The sequence below is a fragment of the Hyaena hyaena genome, unplaced genomic scaffold (genome assembly GCF_003009895.1).
Source record: "Hyaena hyaena isolate Hyena2069 unplaced genomic scaffold, ASM300989v1 scaffold_764, whole genome shotgun sequence".
Classification (NCBI taxonomy): Eukaryota; Metazoa; Chordata; class Mammalia; order Carnivora; family Hyaenidae; genus Hyaena; species Hyaena hyaena.
This window is the reverse complement of record NW_024081395.1, coordinates 92,993-113,062: the sequence shown is the minus strand read 5'-3', so window position 1 is coordinate 113,062 and position 20,070 is coordinate 92,993. Positions and strand designations below refer to the sequence as shown.

General features: G+C 38.5%; 1 protein-coding gene across 3 annotated transcripts in view; it reads left to right on the top strand.

Annotated features, from left to right (window-relative positions):
- The window catches only part of ABCG2 (ATP binding cassette subfamily G member 2 (Junior blood group)), a 148,614-nt gene that overhangs the window by 124,992 nt on the left and 3,552 nt on the right, over positions 1-20,070 (top strand). For all 3 annotated transcript variants that reach the window (XM_039218438.1, XM_039218439.1, XM_039218440.1), the window contains 6 exons: positions 1,176-1,280; positions 2,249-2,496; positions 8,765-8,847; positions 14,741-14,830; positions 15,963-16,087; positions 17,572-17,726. In XM_039218438.1, coding sequence (XP_039074369.1) covers positions 1,176-1,280; positions 2,249-2,496; positions 8,765-8,847; positions 14,741-14,830; positions 15,963-16,087; positions 17,572-17,726 — 806 coding nt within the window. The remainder of the gene's footprint in view (positions 1-1,175; positions 1,281-2,248; positions 2,497-8,764; positions 8,848-14,740; positions 14,831-15,962; positions 16,088-17,571; positions 17,727-20,070) is intronic.

Sequence of the window (20,070 nt, the reverse complement as noted above, 5' to 3'; positions counted from 1 at the left end):
TGGGTGTGAGTGACTTGCCAGTTAATAGAATGACTAGTTGTCTTACTCTGACGGACCGACATTTGTGACAGTTTGGGGCTGCTTGGTTCTATTTAGAATGGAAGTATGTAATTTTTTATGACTCATATAGTCTACTTCATTTTATTTTATTAAAATTTTTTAAATGTTTATTTCTTTTTGAGAGAGAGGGAGCAGGGGAGGAGCAGAGAGAGAGGGAGACAGAAAATCTGAAGCAGGCTCTGTGCTCTCCTCTCAAAGCCTGACATGTGGCTTAAACTCACAAACCGTGAGATCATGACCTGAGCCAAAGTCGTACGCTCAACCAAATGAGCCACCCGGGCACCCCTGCTTCATTTTAGGGATATTTGGATATGATTAAAGATAATGCTCCATGACTCCAAATATTGGTTTAAATATTCACTAGCCATTTTTAAAATTTTCCATTTAATCTCCATCATTTAGAGTTAACAAGCACACATGGGTCTAGGGAGTTTAGGGGAGATGAACCTAGGGTCAGACTAGAGGCCAGTTGAGTCCAGAGGATCATGCCAAGGAAGTTGAGATAAGCTGTACTGTGCCAGTCACATTCTCTTGGGAGTGCTCTGGTGATTTGTTCTCCCTGTTGGAATTATGACAGCACAACAAATGAGCATCTGGGTGTCCCCAGGTGAACCTGGAGAGCAGAACACACCCCTGGCCTCTCCCAAGGACAGTCCTGCTGTGTCATAGCATTCTTTGCTTGTGGCCTTGCTTTGAAGAGCATTAGTCCCAGCTATAGCTTTTTTTTTGGGGGGGGGGTGTTTTTAACTTAATTTATTTTTCCTTGGATATTATTTCTATTTTTGAAGAAGTTCTGATAAGCCTCAGAGCATACTGAGTATAGCTGTTTCATGTCTCATGAACTATGATGGGTAAGGTCCTAGTATGAACTTTCTAAGAGTCCCCAGTTGTTTTTAAGTGTGTATTTTTCTGGGAGACAGAGCATTGCTGAAATGTTGTGTGATTGAATATATAAAAAGAAAAGTTAAATTAGTCAAGGGAGAAGAGGAAAAAAAAAAAGATGAGGGAGAAGTTGTTAGATTCTCTTCCCCAACCTCACCTCTCTCACCCCTGTAAGTGAGTTTTTATTTTCCAAGACCATCAAGTTTGTGTACTTGAGTTGCCTTCTTTTGTAGGTTACCAATGTGAACCCTATAATAACCCTGCAGACTTCTTCCTGGATGTCATTAATGGAGACTCCTCTGCTGTGATATTAAACAGGGAGGATCAGATGGATGAAGGTATGCAAATATGTTGAGAGTCACAGATTATTGCCTAACTGCATTAGCTGAAGTTTAGCAATGTGGCAACTCATTAAATCATGGCTTTGTGAATTTATATTGATGCTGTCCTCTGATAACCGTTGTCTTAGTCTGCATGGGTTACCGTCACAAAAATATCATAGACAGGTGGCTGAAACACTAAACATTTATTTCTCACGGTTCTGGAGCTGGAAGTCCAAGATGAAGGTATCTGCAGATTTGGTGTCTGTTGAGGACCCACTTCCTGGTTCAGAGATGGGTGACCATCTTCTCATTGTTTCCTCACTTGGTGGAAGTAGGGAGGGTGCTCCCTCTCTCGGGCCTCTTTTATAAGGTTACTGATCTCATTAATGAGGACAACACCTTCATGACTTAATCAGTCCTTAGAGGCCCCCTACCTTCAAACATCATCACACTGGGGATTGAATTTTAGCATATGAATCTTAAGGGATTATAAACATTCATTCTATTGGTCAACACAGATTTTGTTTTGAGTGCTGAGAATATTTTTGATTTAATTTATAAATGAGCATTTATATGATAGTATCAGTTCTATGGGGGAGTTTTCATTAAAAAAATGCCCACTGTTTTGAAATAAGAAACTTGGCAATTTATGTATTTGCATATAGAAAAAAACAAAGGGAAGATTTTTTATATTGGGAATTATAACTTGCTATGATAAGAAGTCTATTTTAGAAGAATTAGGGTTCAAATATAGTTAGGAAAAGGTCAGTAGATTTGCTGTATTCATAAGTTTATGGGAGTAGTCAATTAACTGTATTTTTCTAATTCTGTAGAGCAATGACAGATCTAATAATTTTTTATACTCAAGCATTAGAATTAAGGTGTTAGGAAAGAATCTAAGAAAAGAGTTGCCAAAAAATGAGCTAAATCAGGTGTTACTTTATTAATAATGTTTCCCTTCTTTATCCTCTTTTATTCCAAAGACAAGGAGACTGAAGAGCCTTCCAGGAAAGATACTCCACTCATTGAAAGAATAGCTGAGTTTTATGCCAGCTCTGCCTTCTGCAGAAAAACAAAAGAAGATTTAAATCAACTCTCAGAGGATCAGAAAAAGAAGAGCTCAGCCTTTGGGGAGATTACCTATGCCACTTCCTTCTGTCATCAACTCAGATGGATTTCTAAGCGTTCGTTCAAAAACTTATTGGGTAATCCCCAGGCCTCTATAGCTCAGGTAACCTGACAGAGTCTGCTGATTATGCTCAGACATACTTATGTGGGAATATTTGGTTCTAATCTAATCTATTTTAGGATGATGCTTATCTTCTACTCATCCTCCCATTTATTTATCCCCACTCCATTTGGGATATAGAAACAGCCAACAGAACAAGTAAAACACGATGAAATTTTCACTTATGGAAAATATTTTCTTTTTTTAGTGGTTTTTTTTTACGACCTAATTCAGAATTTTTGTTGATTTAGATGAGCTGTACTGGATAATCTTTGTAAAATATTTTTTTCTTCAAAATTGTGAAGTAAAGGAGATATTTAGCGACATCTAAAGTTTTCTGGTAGCTGCACACATTCATTTCCTGATCCACTCAACAAGTTCTTACTGTTCACGTATGACATTTTGAGAGTTTGGAGATAGCAGTGAACAAAATTGGCAAAAATAAAACCCCTGTTCTCATGGAGCTTAATTTCCTGTGAGGAACAACAGGTGACAAATTCATACAGAAATTAACTGTATAGAAAGTCATGTGGTAAAAGGGTCTGTGGAGAAAGTTTAAGTGGAGAAGCAGAGAAAGGAAGAGAAAAAGAGAAAGAAAGGAGAGGGGGGAAGAGGGAGAGAGTGGAAAGGAGCTGATTACATTTGAAATCAGTTGGCCAGGGAAGCCTTCATCTGCAAGTCCCTGAATGCCTTTGAAGGTCATAGGGGCCAGCTGCTTTCTGAGGGAAGAGCCTGTGTGCAAATGCTATTCCTTATAATTGACCTTCCTCATTTTGGGTATCTAATCTTAGGAAAGCATTAAATACCTGAAACAGTTTGTAGTTGCCACAGCGTAGTAAGCAGACTTGAATTCTGTTAAACAAGGATATTCACTGTCAGATTGACTTTCTTTTGATAATGATGAAATCCTGTTCTTTTTGTCTTTTGGCTGGCTCTATTGATAGTTGTTGATTATTACCCTTCTATTTTTCTGTTATTCTTAGGTGCTCTGTCATACAAACTCTAGTATTCCCAGTTCATTGGCCTATCCTTTTTAAGGAAATCAGTTTAGCTAGTTATTTTGGGGGTTATTGATTTTATTATCAATCATTGAATTTCTTTTAGTACTCATCTTTTAGTTGAATACTAAAAGATGACATCCTTTAGTTGAGTACTAAAAGATGACCTGCTGTTGGCTCTCATAAGATATTACTGACTTCTTACCATCTGCACTATAATTTTCATACTTCGATACTGTTGCCTTCTAAGTAATACCAAGAATCTGTATCCCTCTTTGAGATACATTGCCAATTGCTCCAGAGATTTTTGCCACTTGTTAGTTGACATTTCTGTCAGAATATGAGCACTGTGTGTACTAGCAACCAAGGTTAAATTTTTATTCTTTTATAGTAGATTTGATGTCATTTGGAAACAAGTCTGATAAGTAAAGTCAACCTGCTTACCCATTGCTCCAACATCACTGTTGTAATGTGATGGAATTGGTTCTTTAGTGTGATTTAGATATTATATTTTTTTTAATTTGGAAAGTAACTAAAATTTCTCTTGCCTCTAAAAGTGGTTTATAAGTGTCTTGTCCAAGTCACAATATGGTAGTTCTGAGAAGAATGTGATTAGAATGTGGAGGTATTTTTTTTCTTATTTTAAAAAAAGTTTTTATTTAAATTCCAGTTAGTTAACATTTAGTGTAATATTAGCTTCAGGTGTACAATTTAGTGATTCAACACTTTCATACAACACTGGTGCTCATCACCACAACTGCAGTCCTTAATCCCCATCACCTATTTTACCCAACTCCCCACCCACCTCCCCTCTGGTAACCATCAATTTGTTCTCTATAGCTAAAAGTCTGTTTCTTGGCTTGCCTCTCTCTCTCTCTTCTTTTTCTCTTTTGCTTGTTTGTTTTGTTTCTTAAATTCCACATATTAGTGAAATCATATGTATTTGTCTTCTCACCCTGACTTATTTTGCATAGCATAATACTCTAGCTCTATTCATGTTATTGCAAATGGCAAGATTTTACTTTTTTTTTATGGCTGAGTAATACTCCATTACGTGTGTGTGTGTATATGTATATATATAATATGTATGATTATATATATACATATATACATACATACATACATACCATATCTGCTTTAGGCTCTTTCCATAATTTAGCTATTGTAGGCAATGCTGCTGTAAACTGAGGGGTGCATGTATCCCTTTGAATTAGTGTTTTTGTATTCTTTGAGTAAATCCAGTCATGCAATTGCTGAGTCATAGGGTAGTTCTATTTTTAACTTTTTGAGGAATCTCCATACTGTTTTCCAGTGTGGCTATACCAGTTTGTATTCCCATCAGTAGTGTAAGAGGGTTCCTCTTTCTAAAATGTGGAACTATTTGTAATACACCATGACTCTGCATCTTTTGTTGCTCTGCGTACTTCAGATGCAGACCCAGGCCTAGTGCCTCCAGGTTGCATATTCAGCCTATTTGCTTCCTCAGTGAACTCAATTCCACTAAAGGAGTCCCAACAATGTTTGGAGTAGTGGCAAACTCATAGAACAAACACAGAACATTGCATCTCTCTGAGTATCTGGTGTTCAGATTATAAGTACTAGAATGTTTGCTTAGAACAGGAGTAGGTCAACCTTTTTTGTAAAGGGCTAGATAGTAAATACTTTGGGCTTTGCAGGCCATGCGGTCTTTGTCTCTAGCCTTTGCCATTTTAGCGTGAAAGGAGCTAATACATAAACAAATGAAAATAGCTGTGTTCCAATAAAACTTTATTGATGGATACTGAAATTCGAATTTCATTTAAATTTCACGTGGCAAGAAATATTCTTTTTTCACTCTTTTTTCTCCCAACCATTAAAAAAATGGTAAAAACTGCTCTAGCTAGAGGGCAGAACATAAATAGGTGACAGGCCTGTAGACCCTAGCGTGGTGACCTTCGATTTAGTGGTTTTAAACTTGTATGTGTGTTGTTTACATTTTAAAGTATTTGAATGTGAAGCTATTAAACAGCTTTATGGTTTCCCACTGATAAATCTTGTATCAGTCGTATTGCAGCCATACCTAGATTTCAACTAGTCATTTACATGATTCAGACTTTGCTTCTATAATGCCCTTTAACCAAAGGTTGTGTTTCAGTGATCTTGGAGTGAATGGATCATCTATATAGAAGGACTTAATGTTCGTTTTTTTAAATGCTTTATTTATTTCTGAGAGAGAGAGAGAGAGACAGTGTGAGCAGGGGAGGGTCAGAGAGAGAGGGAGATACAGAATCTGAAGCAGGCTCCAGGCTCTGAGCTAGCCGTCAGCACAGAGCCTGACGCAGGGCTCAAACCCATGACTGTGAGATCATGACCTGAGCCGAAGCCAGACGCTTAACCGACTGAGCCACCCAGGCGCCCCAGACTTAATGTTCATTTAATGTGCCATGGATTTTTCTGATCAAATCAATTTGGAAAACACTAGAGATTTATTTTTTCTGCTGGCACATTTTACATTTGACTAGGGATGTTTTTGAGTAATGGCCATAATTATCTCTCAGAACTCACCATGAGATATATTGCTAAACACAGCTGAACAAGACAGAATAACATATTTAGGGAATTTCTTTTTTTTCCTTCTGTTCAAAACAGAGGCCAGGTGCATAGGTCTTATAGTGTCTCCTCTTTGTGTGCTCTGTTGAACAATGCTTAGTTTGCCTATTTTTTTTCTCTTTTCTGTAATCCAAGAAAGAGTAACATAGATTATTTATATCAATGTAAAAGTGTGACCATTTTTTTTTTAAATTTTTTATTTTTGAGAGAGACACAGAGACTGAGTGTGAGCAGGGAAGGGGCCAAGAGAGAGACACACACATAGAATCCGAAGCAGGCTCCAGGCTCGGAGCTCTTAGCACAGAGCCCAGTGTGAGGCTCGAAACCATGAATCATGAGATCATGACTTGAGCCAAAGTCGGATGCTTAACTGACTGAGCCACCCAGGCACCCCAAAGTGTGACAAAATTTTGACATTGATTATTTTGTCAATGTGTTTGAAAGCTGACTTTGAAAATACACTTAGAACTTTGAAACCTTTAGCAAACATCCTAATGATAATATTGACAGTATCTTTTGTGTGCATAAGAAACAAACATGTAGAGTATCCAGATTGAGAAGTCCAAACATTCTTAAAGTTATACTGGGTGAACATGCACACATGGTAAAGGAGTCATCATCATTTATTTTGGAAGCTTATCTGTTGACATGAATATTCTGAAGTATATTCTGAGGGTAATGAAAATATACCAGGGTAACAGATTTTTGTTTCCCAAATTTCTGACTGTCTTATTAGCAAGGGAATTTTTTTTTAATTTTTTTTTTAATGTTTTATTTATTTCTAGAAGAGAGAGAGAGAGAGAGACAGCGTGAGCAGGGGAGGGTCAGAGAGAGAGGGAGTCACAGGCTCTGAAACAGCCTCCAGGTTCTGAGCTGGCAGTCAGCACAGAGCCCGACGCGGGGCTCAAACCCACGAACCACGAGATCATAACTCAAGCGAAAGTCGGACGCTTAACCGACTAAGCCACCCAGGCGCCCCAGCAAGGGAATTTGAAAGACCTCTCAGATAAGACTTTTTCCAGACTGTGGACTTCACAAACTAGCCTCCACAGATCATGATCCTATTTACCAATTTGGTTTGCTTCATGCCAAAATATGCTTGCAAAAAGTTCCTTCAAGTCTTGATACTATTGTACTATAGTAGTACTGAGATTTCTTATTTTATTTTTTAACTTTGAAGGTTCCAAGATACATGATGGGATATTTTGTTTTCTTTAGATGACCATTTTCTTATATTTTTTAATTTAATATAACATAAACGCACCATAAGTAGAGCTTTCTTAAACAAATTGTATCATAGTACAGTCTTTAATCCTTTGCTTACAGAAGTGTCCTTAAGAGACATTTTGTCAATCTTAAAAACAAAAGTGATGTTTATACAATCTACTTAAGAGTCCTCAAACAGACAGAGTAAGTGAAGGTAGGTAAGAGTGGCAAAAAATTGGCAGCTTAGCTTACTTTTGGCTGCGGGCCCTTGTGCTGAGGTTGCTGGAGAAGCAGTGACATGAGAATGGGTAGTGATAGCACACGGGTACCCTCAGAGAGTGCTAGCTGAGTGCTTTGGTGGCAGTGACAATGCACTTTTCCAGTGTAGGCATGGACTGTCTCCTGGGTCAGATAGGCGGGCCCCAGCATATCTCTACTTCCTTATTACGTGGAATAACATTGTTAGAATTGTTTTATGTGTGCTTGAAACATTGTATTTATTTTTAATGTTAAAAGAAAAATATCCTAGGGGTGCCTGGGTGGCTTAGTCAGTTAAGTGTCTGACTTCCGCTCAGGTCATGATCACATGGTTCTGGGTTCGAGCCTCACATTGGGCTCTGTGCTGACAGCCAGCTCAGAGCCTGGAGCCTGCTTCAGATTCTGTACCTCCCTCTCTCTCTGACCCTCCCCAGCTCACGCTGTCTTCTCTGTCTCTCAGAAATAAATAAAAACATTTAAAAAATTAAAAAATAAAAATCCTAGGGAGCCTGGGTGGCTCAGTCAGTTAACTAACTGTTTGACTCTTGATTTCGGCTCAGGTCATGATCTCGCAGTTGTGAGATTGAGCCTGATGTTGGGCTCTGTGCTGTGTGGAGTCTGCTTGGGATTCTCTCCCTCCCTCCCTCTCTCTCTCTCTCCCCTCCCGCTCTGCCCCTCTACTCTGCTTTCTCTTTCACACACACTCTCTCTCAAAATAAACATTTTTTTAAAAAGTCATTTAAAAAAAAGAGTTAAGGTATCCTGTTTTTACTTGAGCCTCTTGAAATATAAAATTGCATGTTCACTAGCACAAAGGCTGAAAGTTCAGGTCAGAACTCTTTAGCCACTTGGACTTTATTTTATTTCTCAAATGATTTAGCCAAGCACTTGGATTGCTTCCCTACTCTGTATGGCCTTCCCAGGCCTGGTAGTTTGAACTAGACCTTGAACTGGCCTGGTGAATCACTGGGGTAACCTTAGACTTCCAGGAGTCTATTGTGTTCTACTGTCAGCCTCCCCAACACACAGATAAATTATTTTTTAATTTAGAAAGCAGTCTAATAACATACGCTCTTTTATATTCCCCCAAGGACTTTGCCTGAACCATCTGAAGTATCTATCTCAATTGTGAAATTTGATTATATAGCCATGTAATAATCAAAAATGGTGTGTTGTTTTTACCTTTAATTAAAACTTTTTTTCTTTTTCTCTTTGAAAAGATAATTGTAACAGTCATCCTGGGATTGGTTATAGGTGCCATTTTCTATGATCTAAAACATGATCCTACGGGAATCCAGAATAGGTAAGTAAGTTTGGATCTTGGTTTTGAGAAAGTGCTGTTACTTCCTTCAAGCTTATGAAAATCCACTAAGAATTTAAATTTGAGGGGTGCCTGGGTGACTCAGTCAGTTAAACATCTGGCTCTTGATTTCGGCAGGTCATGATCTCACAGTTTATGAGATTAACCCCCATATTGGGTTCTCAGTGTTGACAGTGCAGGCCTGCTTAGGATTCTCTCTCCATGGCTCTCTGCCCCTTCCTGTTGGTGTTTGCTTGTGGGTATGTGCACGTACACACATACTCTCTCTCAAAAAAAAAAGAAGAATTTAAATTTGAGACAAGTACAGGGTAAACTGAGGAGTAGGATAAGTCAGTGAATTGAAAGCTGAAGGGATATATATGTGTGTGTGTGTGTGTGTGGATGTGTGGATGTATGTGTATATATATATAGAGAGAGAGAGAGTGGTGACTATATGTATTTGTATGTATATGTATACGAATATAGTGGTAATTTATACAATACATAAAATTTACCTTCTTAACCAGTTTTAAGTGTACAGTTCAGTGCCATTAATTATTTTCCATTGTTGCATGTTTCCATTATTCCATATAAACCACATTATACTTTCTGTTTCCCAGTTTGACTACTCTAGGTACTCACAGAAGTGGAATCCTGCAGTATTTGTCCTTTGGTAACTCGCTTATTCCCCTTACTTAGTATCTTCAAGGTTCATCCATGTTGTAGCATATGTCAGGATTTCTTTCCTTTTAAAGGTTGAATAATTATTCCAGTCTATGGATATATCATATTTTGCTTATACATTTATCTGTCCTTGGACACTTGGATTATTTCTGCCTTTCGGCTGTTGTGAATTTTGGCGAGGAAGAATATTCTCTGCTCTTCAAAGTCTCTCTAGTAGGACTAAGAATCACATTGACATAAGACAGACTAACAGGAGAAAATCATATTCAGTAACATGCGAACAGGGAATCCACACAGACACAAAGTTCCAAAACAAGTGAGGCAATGTGTTGCCTATGTGAGCTAAGGAGAGGGGTGGGCTAGGTCTGAGGATACACAGGGGAGAAAGATTTTAGGAAGTTGAGAGATGATATGTGGAAAACAAAAGTTGCCTCTTATGCAAATAAGTTTCCTAGGTAAAGAGGAATCTTTCTTAATAGCTCTCTTCCTGGTACAGTCTCTCCTTTCCAATGTAAATTTAGGCAGTTGAGGGGGAGGTAAAAACCGTTTCCAGAATCTGCCTGCTTTTAGCTCAAAAAAATATTCTTGTCTAAGTGATCCGTGTTGGAGCAGCCTGCCCTTTACCCCTCTTGGAGTAATGCCGCTATAAATGAGGATTTACAAATAAATATCTGTTTGCGTTTCTGCTTTACATTCTTTCGGGTTTATTCTCAGAAGTAGAATTACTGCATCATTTGGTAAGTCTATTAAGTATCCTGCCTTCCACAGCAGATGTATTATTTTACATTCCTACCAGCAGTACCCAGGAGTTTCAGTTCCTCTACAACCTTACCAAACTTCTTACTTTCTGGGTTTTTTCTTTTTCTTCTTTATAATAATAACATTCCTAATTGGTGTCAAGTGATACCTCATGTGGTTTTGATTAGCATTCCCCTAATGATTAGTGATGTTACACACTTTTTAATATGCTTATTGCCATTTGTATATCTTCTTTGGAGAAATGTCTGTTCAAATTCTTTGCTCATTTTTTATTTGGATTTTTTTTTTTATTATTGAACTGTAAGTGTTCTTTTATATTCTGGATATTAACCACTTATCATGTATATATTTGCAAATATTTTCTAGCATTCCATGGGTTGTCTTTTCATTATTGAGAAGTGTGCTTTGATGCATCAGAGTTTTAAATTTTGATGTAGTCCAGTTTGTCTGGGGTGTTTTTTTTTGTTGTTTTTTTTTTGTCCTTTTTAAAAAAAAGTTTATATGTTTATTTTGACAGACAGAGACAGAGAGAGAGAGAGAGAGAGAGAGCACGTGTGTGTGTGTGTGTGTGTGTGTGTGAGCGTGAGCAAGCGGGGGAGGGGCAAAGAGACTGGAAGAGAGAGAATCCCAAGCAGGCTCTACACTGTCNTTTGGAGAAATGTCTGTTCAAATTCTTTGCTCATTTTTTATTTGGATTTTTTTTTTTATTATTGAACTGTAAGTGTTCTTTTATATTCTGGATATTTGAGACTCACCATTTAAATCCATTCTTTCTTGCTCATAGTTTACTATCTACTGTTACCATTACTCTGTGTGTGTGTGTGTGTGTGTGTGTGAGCGTGAGCAAGCGGGGGAGGGGCAAAGAGACTGGAAGAGAGAGAATCCCAAGCAGGCTCTACACTGTCAGTGCAGAGCTCAACACAGGGCTTGATCTCATGACACCCGAACTGAAGTCAGGAGTCTGACACATAACTGACTGAGTACCCCAGGCACCCCATCTGTTTTTTTCTTTTGTTGCTTGTAACTTTTTTCTCTATTTATTGATTTGTTTGCCATGGGGAGGTTGATGAGACCGAGGTTTTTCTGTTATATGGTTAGCACTTATACTAGTTTACCTTACTGAGTTTTAGACATTATGTGCCCTTAAAAATGTTTTTTCATGATGAGACTTTGTAAAGTGGTCTAGCATGCTCCAAATATAGATGCTCAGCAATGTCCAAGACTGCAGAGTTCTCCTTATACTTCATGTATAAAGCAGTCCTGTGCCAGACACTGTGCTGTATGCTTTAAATCACAGCCTCTGGTTACCCTTCTGCCCAGAGGGATGGGTGGTATTATTGCCATTTTACCATAAGGATATGAAGAAGGTTGCAGTAGCTTCAGTTGAATGTATTTTGATGTCTGGAAAAAGCTAATTGACTTTTATGCTTATTTTTTCTTTCATAAACAATTTCTCACTCAAGTAAGATAAATGATCTCCAAAATAAATGGGATTAAGTAATGTTACTATATGTTGAGATTATTATGGCACTCATTTTCAGAGTTATGTCATTGTTTTTCCTCTTTACCTCTTCCCTGAAGACTGTGTTCTCTCACTTGTTTTAAGCTTGCTAATAATTGATGATTTGTACCTTTAAATGCCATATTTTTACCAAGCACAGAATATAGGTCACAGAATCTATAAAGCCTGTGGACCTTTTGTGTTGTGCAGTTGGAAGCTTTTGGAACAAATATTGGAAAACCTTCCCTTAACTGGTATTTTACAGAGGAACTGGAAATCTAACCATTAACATTCTTGATAGAAAAATCTAGAAAAATAAAGAAGAACATTAGCAATTTCAAATTTATTCTGGAGAAATAGGGCATCGGGTTTATTTTAATTTGTGGGTTTTTTTTAAATATTTTATTTTTGAGAAAGAGAGAGAGACAGTGTGTACATGGGAGGGACAGAGAGAGAGAGACATACACACACACAAAATCCAAAGCAGGCTCCAAGCTCTGAGAGGTCAGCACAGAACCTGACATGGGGCTTGAACTCATGAATCACAAGATCATGACCTGAGCTGAAGTTGGACACTCAAGCAGCTGAGCCACCCAGGCGCCCCTTAATGTGCGTTTTTTGACTTAAGCTTGCTGCCACTTTTTCATCATTTGAAATTGCTCAGGAGGCTGGTGGTTTGGCTCTCTTCTTTGGGAATGAATTATTCCAGAGAGGCGTTCTCAGGTTTCTCTAACCTGTGTAACTGACAAGCTGGGTTTTATTTGTATGTAGAGTATGAGCTTCTTTTTTTTTTTAAATTTATATTTATGTTGAGAGAGAGAGACAGAGCACATGAACAGGGGAGGGCCAGAGAGAGAGAGAGAATCCCAAGCAGACTCTGCACTGCCAGCACTCTGCACAGCCCGACGCAGGGCCCGAATCCACAAACCATGAGATCATGACCTGAACTGAAGTCAAGAGCCAGATGCTTAACCTACTGAGCCACCCAGGTGCCCTGAATATGAGCTTCTTTGACCTAATAGTTACGTTACAGGGCTGTAATGATAGCTAAACAAGTTAATGCATATTAAGAAAAATGAGTTTAAAAAATATTTGGATCAATAAGGAGATATTACAGACATGGATTGCCAGATTGAAAAGTATTAGAATACCTTAAATCCTTTAGTAATATTTACTATTAAATCATCTTATGATTTAGAAGTAATGTCACTATCTACTAGTTCAGGATCCTGATGAACAAACAGTATTATTAGATATCTAAGTTCTGACCAATTGAGCTGAATTGTTGCAAGTCCCATCTTTCTGAAATTAGCTTTTATTTTGATAGCAGGCTTACTTGTGTGGAGAAGGTTGCATAGCTGCCTATGTACTAGGTCTGGCTATTTCCATTTATTAACTCTAGGATAAACATTTGCTTTTATTTATTTGTTCATTAAAAAATTGTTTTTATGTCTTTATTTTATTTTGAGAGACAGAGACAGAGAGCAAATGGGGGAGGGGCAGAGAGAAAGGGAGACACAGAATCTGAAGCAGGCTCCAGGCTCTGAGCTTTCAGCACAGAGCCCGACACGGGGCTCAAACCCACAGACCGTGAAATCATGGCCTGAGCCGAAGTCATATACCCAACCGACTGAGCCACCCAGGCACCCCAAACATTTACTTTTAAAACAGTCTGTTTTCTGTATTCTATTTTTTTGACGTTGAAAACAATTACTGAGTGTGGATTTTTTTTTGCTGAGAGGCTACACACTTGGGTTTATATTTGTTCTCCCTTATTTTTGCATCATTTAAATGATTGGTCACTTCAGCTCTTTCAGTTTCAGCTCACATCCTCATGTCAATGAAATGGTTTGGCTGTAAAGGGCAGCCCAGCACTGTTTGAGGGATGTTGGCATGCTTTTGTAAGATGTGTGTGTCAATCCACATATAGGTGAACTGTGTCTTTCCTTTTTGAGCCTTCATTATTTTATTGAGAAACAAGCATTAGTAGTCTTCCTTTTCTTAAGGTGCAAAAATAAATTTTTCCTTTATAAGCATCATTTTGTTTTCTGAGCATGTTGGAAGCCATTTTGGTGATGGCCTGTCAAGGGTAATATGAAGGTTCTATTGACGATTGTGTGGTGGATGTATATAATAAGGCGTCGACTGAAGATTTCCTCAACTTATTTTGCCTCTTCATGTCTTAGTTTTTTCTTTCCTTTAAAAAGGTGTCTGATAGAAGTGAATTTTTTTAAGCTTTACAGACTTTATTTGGTTCACTATTTCTTTGTTCACACATTAGGAATGATACTTGTTGTTTTTGTTAGTTAAAATTCAAGAAGATAATATTTTCATGACCTATGTATTCATCAGCACAGACTGCCATCACAAAGAACCACAGGCTTCATGGCTTTAACAACAGTTTAAACAACAGCTTCTTACAGTTCTGGAGATCAGGGTGCTTCCATTGTCAGGTTCTGATGAGAGTTCTTTTCCTGGCTGTTACAAATGGCCACCTTTTGGCCATGTCCTTGCATGACAGAGAGAGCGAGAGAGGACACTCTAGTTATCTCTCCCTTTTCTTTTAAGGACACTAATCCTGTCGTAGGACCCTACCCTCATGAGCTCATCTAAATCTCATTGCCTCCCAAAGACAGAATCATCCATGAATATCATCTCATTGAAGGTTTGGGCTTCAACATAGGAATTTGGGGCGGACACAATTCAATCCATAGTAATCCGGGACTGTGACTTCCAAACTATACTCTGTGGAGTCCCAGGGCTACCACTCTGGACACAGAGAGATGGTGGGGAGAAAGCTGATGGGGCCATACTTCCCTCTGTGTAAATCAGAACAGTTTTCTATTTAATGTTATAAGGTATCATTTGAGGACTGAGTTTTGTGGGTATAAAATTGATCTAAGAATGTTTAATTGACTGCAGTGCTTTTTCCTCCCCTTTGTTTCATTGCAGAGCAGGGGTGCTCTTCTTCCTGACGACCAACCAGTGTTTCAGCAGTGTGTCAGCCGTGGAGCTTTTTGTGGTTGAGAAGAAGCTCTTTATGTGAGTTGGTCTCTGTTCCAGGAAGGGGGCTGTCTGGTATCAGGGGCTGTTGGTCAAACTGGTCATATCCTGTATTGGCTGCAAGGTGGTTCCTGAGGATTGCCAATGTTGAGAAAAAGCAGAGGCTGAAAAGGCAATCATGAGCCTGTGGGGCCTGATACTAAGGGGAAAAGGAGTCCAAGATTAGGACAGAGCCAGCAAATCCAAATGCTGCAGAAAAACCAAGCAATAAAGGGGCTGAAAAGGAGCTTTTGTTTGCAGCAAATGCGATGTCTTGATGGACTTTCACAAGAAAAGTTGGAGGGGGTTGGTAGAGAGAAAGCAGTGGGTTGAGCCAGTAAATATAAAGTAGGCAGGTAAAGTTGACAAAGAATGTGGACCCGGCTTAGCCCTCAATGGGAGGGGGAATAGAAGGAGGCAACTGTCAGCCTTAAAAGAAGGTATGGTCTGTTTTGTTTCTGGTGTTTTTCAGAGTTGGAAGAGATTTGCCCATATTTACATGCTGAGAAAAAGAATCTTTCCAGAGGGAAAGAATGAAGATGTTGGTGGAGGAGTTTGGAATTATAGGAGGAAGATGCCAGGAAGAGGAAGGGATCTAGAAGCAGAGGGGAAAGAAAACAGGATTTCATAGCTGACAGGGATGTATGGTTGAAGGGTGTGATTACTGAAGGAAGAAGTACTGTTTTCTTTTTTATCATGAGAGTGGAAGAAGTGATCCAAGACTACATTAGGAAGCTCAGAGGATAGCAGTGCCACCTTCTTCATAATCAGAAGTAGGAGAAAGTAAAGCCATCACCACAGCTGAGCTCACGTGCTGAGAGAGAGGGAGGAGACACAGATCTGCTCACTGGGAACAGGTGCTCAGGCCACAGAATGGATGGCACTCAGAGGGAGTTCTGTAATGAGAAGAGGGGTATTGTATAGACCTGCATGGAGGTGACATCCCAGGGGAGCCCCCCCTCCCCCCCAGATGGTGCCTGATGCTAACAGGAATGGAGGCTGGGTGTTTACCTCCAGGATGTGAGATACTGTAGTTGTTAGACCCCTGGTGGTGGCAGAAGTCTGTACGGTGAACAGTCTAATCTGGTCTCTGCCTTCCTAAACTAATGTAGGATGAATTTTTCTTTTTCAGACATGAATATATCAGTGGATACTACAGAGTGTCATCTTATTTCTTTGGAAAACTGTTATCTGATTTACTACCCATGAGGATGTTACCAAGTATTATATTTACTTGTATAATATACTTCTTGTTAGGTAAGCAACATGACAAAAGGTGTGTATCTTTAGTCCTGGATAGGAGGCCAAGCCAATTTCTTTTTGCCGGCATGTTTCTGTTTCTTAAACTCTAAACCATGCCAGGGAGATAAGGAGACATCTATCCATTGTGCACGCTCTCAAATAACTTCTCTGAGGGCATTTTTGTCAAGACTTGTCCCAAACTAACTTTTAAAACTTTTTATAAAACTGTATTTTACTGTGAGATGCTGTGTATCATTAACAAACATGGAAAAAAAATTCACAAAATTATTTGACACTATGCTGGAGGAGATGGAATATTTAGTACCACTTATATTTTTGTGTGTGTGCATGTGTTTGTGTATAAAGATAGTGAAAGATGTGACTTTTGGGGTTTCCTGGTTTAATATAAATAGGTGTTTGATAGGTGTGGTTATTAGATTCATTAGTGCATTGTGTTTAAGCTTTACCCCGGGCTCACTGCATCAGAATTTCAATATATTTTACTGATACACATAAAGACACACACATCAGAAATACATATTTTTTAATTAAAAAATATATAGTATATATATAACTAAAGCACTAAAGAGAAGATTCACTGATTGAATTAAATCTCCATTTTACAAATAAGAGGTGTGTCATAAAGATTTAGGCATAGTACCTAGATCTTCAGGCTCATGGCTATTCCAAAATCTTCAGCTTGTATGACTCATAATATTAGTCCGTTATAATTTGTAAAGTAGTTTTATGAAATTTATTTAATCCCACCCTCAATCTCAGAGTTATACAGTGATTTGTTTGGGGAAACTTGGCTTGTGGAGACATTACCCCAGATAGTGAAACCACTAGACAGTCACATAATCTTCATCTTCCTAGTTTCTTCACACAGCACAGTTATAGCCAATAGTCATGTGGTGATGTCTGGGTACAATGAATGTGCTCTTGACAAGTTTTCTTCTTAGAAAAATGGCTATCGAATTGTGGCCACTTGTGCTGCCTGCAGCTGTCCATCTCAGGCACTCAGAAATTGTTAATAATTACACATAAGCATAGATATTACACAGAAATGTGCTATGCAGTAAGTATAAAAAGAAAATGTGAGGGGCGCCTGGGTGGCTTAGTCGGTTAAGCGTCCGACTTTCGCTTAGGTCATAATCTCACGGTTTGTGGGTTCGAGCCCCGCGTCGGGCTCTGTGCTGACTGCCAGCTCAGAGCCTGGAGCCTGTTTCAGTCTGTGACTCCCTCTCTCTCTTACCCTCCCCTGCTCACGCTGTCTCTCTCTCTCTCCTAGAAATAAATAAAACATTAAAAAAAAATTAAAAAAAAAAAGAAAATGTGATAACGTTATACAGTAGTATGGGGTAGTCAGATAGAAGATGAATTTTCTTCATTCTGATACTAGTTTCTCAAAATAGTATAGTCTCATTTGCACAGAGCAGTCTCAAATGCACTGTTACCTGGGTGGTTGGATTCAACCCCTTCTTTTCTTCCCAATTAAGGATTGAAACCAGTTGTGGAGGCTTTCTTCATCATGATGTTTACCCTTATGATGGTGGCTTATTCAGCCAGTTCTATGGCACTAGCCATAGCAGCAGGCCAGAGTGTGGTATCCGTAGCAACACTTCTCATGACCATCACCTTTGTGTTTATGATGGTGAGTAGTAATTGTGCTTTGTTGAGAATAAATTATTTCCCCTTGTTCTTTCCTGGAAATTTACCTGTTACCTGAAACCAGCTTTGAGGATTCTTTAAATGAGATTCTCTGCTTTAAGGAGGCCATGTACTGAACGATAGCTTATGTTAGAGAATGTACAGGTTTTTCTTGACATTCCCTGGCCTTTTTGGCTACTGTTCTAATATGATTGCTATAAGTTTAGTTAACATTTTGTTGCAAATGAGTTTTTAAAAGATGCTTCTTGGTGACACATAGTGAAACCTTGATAAACTAGAACTTAAAAAACCAAACTAGACTTTAAACCAAAGACTGTTAGATGCAGAAGGGTACTGTATCATAATATAAAGGGGACAATCCAACAGAAAGATCTAACAATTGTAAATATTTATGTCCCCAACATGAAAGAACCCAAAAATGTATAACTATTAATAAGAAACATAAAGGAACCCATTGATAATATTACAATAATAGTAGGGGACTTTAACACCCCACTTACAGCAATGGGCAGGTCATCTAAGCAGAAAGTCAACATGGAAACAATGGCTTTGAATGACACACTGAACCAGATGGACTTAACAGATATATTCAGAATATTCTATCTTAGAACAGCAGAATACACTTTCTTTTCAAGTGCATGTGGGACATTCTCCAGAATAGATCACATATGGGTCACAAATCAGCCCTCAACAAGTAAAAACGATTGAGATCATACCATGAATATTTTTAGATCACAACTCTATGAAACTTGGAAGTCAGCCCCAAGAAAAAATTTGGAAAGAACACAAACACATGGAAGTTAAACAACATGCTACTAAACAATGAATGGGTCACCCAATAAACCAAAGAATAAGTAAAAATAAAATACATAGAAGCAAATGAAAATGAAGACACAATGGTCCAAAACTTTTGGGATGAAGCAAAAGCAATTCTAAGAATTGCTTAGAGAACTACTGACTGCTTTTAGCAGTAACTTAATGGATTGGGTGGATCTACTCCTTTCCAAGGGAATAGCTAAGTTCCATGAGAAATAAAATGGCCTGCAATGTGGGTAGTCTGTCTTGGGTCCCTCCTGTATTTTGAAAAAGAGTGTCCAAAAATACTAAAACGTTCCAGAACCCACACAGTACTGTGTTGCCTCCTTTCTGGGTTCCTGACATTTTCTTATACCAGTATATTTCTGCTTACCTTTTTTTTTTAATGGTTACTGAATCCTAATCTTACATATCCTATAATTTTACATGCACATAGATAAATCAGCAGGTGAAACAACTAGTTACCACATTGCCCCCTATTACATGAAGTACACAAGAATGCTTAGTCTATTTACTTAATATATATCTTCTTTCTGCTAGAGTAGGAATAGATGTCTTTAAAAGGAACATAACCAGCACAAACTTTGGCAAACTTTGTGAGTTTGAAATCTACTAATCCAAACATTATTGAGAAATTGATAAGCCATGCATGTATTTTCTATATTATCTAATAAATAACATGTCATCACTATATAAAAATGTCTTGTGTTGGGGCGCCTGGGTGGCTCAGTCGGTTAAGCATCTGACTTCGGCTCAGGTCATGATCTCAAAGTTCGTGGGTTCGAGCCCCTCATCAGACTTTGTGCTGACAGCTAGCTCAGAGCCTGGAGCCTGTTGCGGATTCTGTATCTCCCTCTCTCTCTGACCCTCCCCGGCTCTCGCTGTCTCTCTCTCTCAGAAATAAATAAAATATTTTAAAAAAATGTCTTGTGCTGTATATTAGATTCTTCATCTTATTATCATTTAAATGTTTGTATATAGAACTTTTAAAACCAGTCATAAAACCATGTTACTCAGAGACACCATGTGTTATATATTAAGTGCCTCATTAGATGGAGTTAAAGAATATGTAGTCACACTAGCAACATTGTCAGGTTATGTCTATCCCAGCATGCCTAGTGTCAGTGAGAAATTTTGTATGAACCTCTTCTCATGTAGCCGTCTGTTGCTGGAGTAATCCTTCCTGGGATCTTCATTGTAATACTGTTTTATGGTAGCTTTAAATTTTTATTAATGTTTGTTTATTTTTGAGAGAGAGAGAGAGCATGAGCAGGGGAGGGGCAGAGAGAGAGGGAGACACAGAATCTAGAGCAGGCTCTAGGCTCTGAGCTGTCAGCATAGAGCCCGACACAGAGCTTGAACTTACGAACTATGAAATCATGACCTGAGCCAAAATTGGATGCTTAACTGACTGAGCCACCCAGGCACCTGTCTTTTGGTAGTTTTAAATGAAGGTATTCACCATATTTTATGCTGCACTTCACCACACTGTGCTATATACCAGTTCCAGG